This window comes from Echinops telfairi, unplaced genomic scaffold, assembly GCF_000313985.2.
Source record: "Echinops telfairi isolate 266 unplaced genomic scaffold, ASM31398v2 ScPeMD7_7412;HRSCAF=8450, whole genome shotgun sequence".
NCBI lineage: Eukaryota > Metazoa > Chordata > Mammalia > Afrosoricida > Tenrecidae > Echinops > Echinops telfairi.
The window spans coordinates 3005533-3006881 of NW_022111312.1; the positions used below are offsets into that span (position 1 = coordinate 3005533).

General features: G+C 48.7%; 1 protein-coding gene across 1 annotated transcript in view; it reads left to right on the plus strand.

Moving 5' to 3' along the window:
* Window positions 1-1349, plus strand: part of PTPN11 (protein tyrosine phosphatase non-receptor type 11) — an 81677-nt gene that overhangs the window by 30242 nt on the left and 50086 nt on the right. The window contains exon 4 of the mRNA XM_004709659.3: window positions 153-345. Within this exon, the coding sequence (XP_004709716.3) occupies window positions 153-345 (193 nt within the window). The remainder of the gene's footprint in view (window positions 1-152; window positions 346-1349) is intronic.

A 1349-nucleotide genomic window follows, 5' to 3' on the forward strand; every position in this document is an offset into this window, starting at 1 on the left:
GTTCCTGGAATGTCACTTCTGGCCGAAGCAGAATCCCCCAGCCCTGCAAGACTGTTTTCAGTCGGCAGTGCTGGCTGTGTGTGGTTGATCTGGAAACTGTCATCCCCGGGAACCTTGTAAACAGCAACTCATTTTCATTTTCCAAACTCCAGGTGGTTTCATGGGCACCTCTCTGGGAAAGAAGCCGAGAAGTTATTAACAGAGAAAGGAAAACATGGGAGCTTTCTTGTGCGTGAGAGCCAGAGCCACCCCGGAGATTGCGTTCTGTCCGTCCGCACTGGTGATGACAAAGGAGAGAGTAGTGACGGCAAGTCCAAAGTCACCCACGTCATGATCCGCTGCCAGGTAAAGCCCCAGCCACGCCCCGGGCCCACCACAGCGCCCTCTTGGGGTGATTTCTCTGCTGAGAGGAGCAGCACACACCAGTGTGTCCAGAGTCCAAGTTTTCCTGTGCTCCCTTAGTCCAGGGCCCCTGCCTGTGTATTAGGAGACTTTCAGCATTTCCCAGCATCATTAATTTACTTAGTTGTAGTCAGTCATGTCTCAGGGCATCTGCATCTGTGTGATCGCTGCTGGTGTTTCGAAAGCTCTGGCTCCGGCTCCTCTGTGGGGTTGTCACAGTCTGGCCTGTGTGACCCTGTTTGCCTTCTTGCCGCAGAATGGTCTCTTCAAGGTCAGGAGAGTCAGCGCAGTCTTTTCGTGTTTGCAGTGTGGTGGCTGAGCACGGAGGTCACACCTTTGTTTTGACATCGTTTCCGAAACAGAAACTGCCTGTGCATTTAGTACTTCTGTTATTTTGCTTAATCATTTTTAGATAATAGTTTCATTGGGATGGAATTTGCATGATTCGTTGTTTAGAAGTAGCCAGTGGATTCAGTGGTTTTCAGAATATTCACTGAATTATACAGCTGTCAATATGAACTAATTCCCAAACAGTATCATCAACCCCACCAAAGAAATCTTAATTCACATTAATCACCCCCCCTCCACACACACACACACATCCACACACATCCCTTCCCTTCCAGTCCCTGGCAACTGTGAATTTACTTTCCAACTCTATGGGTTTGCCACTTCTGGGCATCTGATAGTCATACAGTCTGTCTTCACGTACCACCACGTCTCCTCAGCTCCTCTGTGTTGTAGTATGTGTTAGTATGTCCTTTCTGGCGCACAGTTTAATTTCCAGAATCCTGTAAAGGTTCGTTTTCCCAGGGCTTGTCATTATTCTTGCTTTTAGGGAGAGATGGATTTCCAGCGGTGCTTACTCTGTCGTTCAGGGAGTGCGCCTCACCTCTCCAGTTCTCTTTTTGAAGGATAGCCCCCAAATGTCTTCATAGGGCGATTGT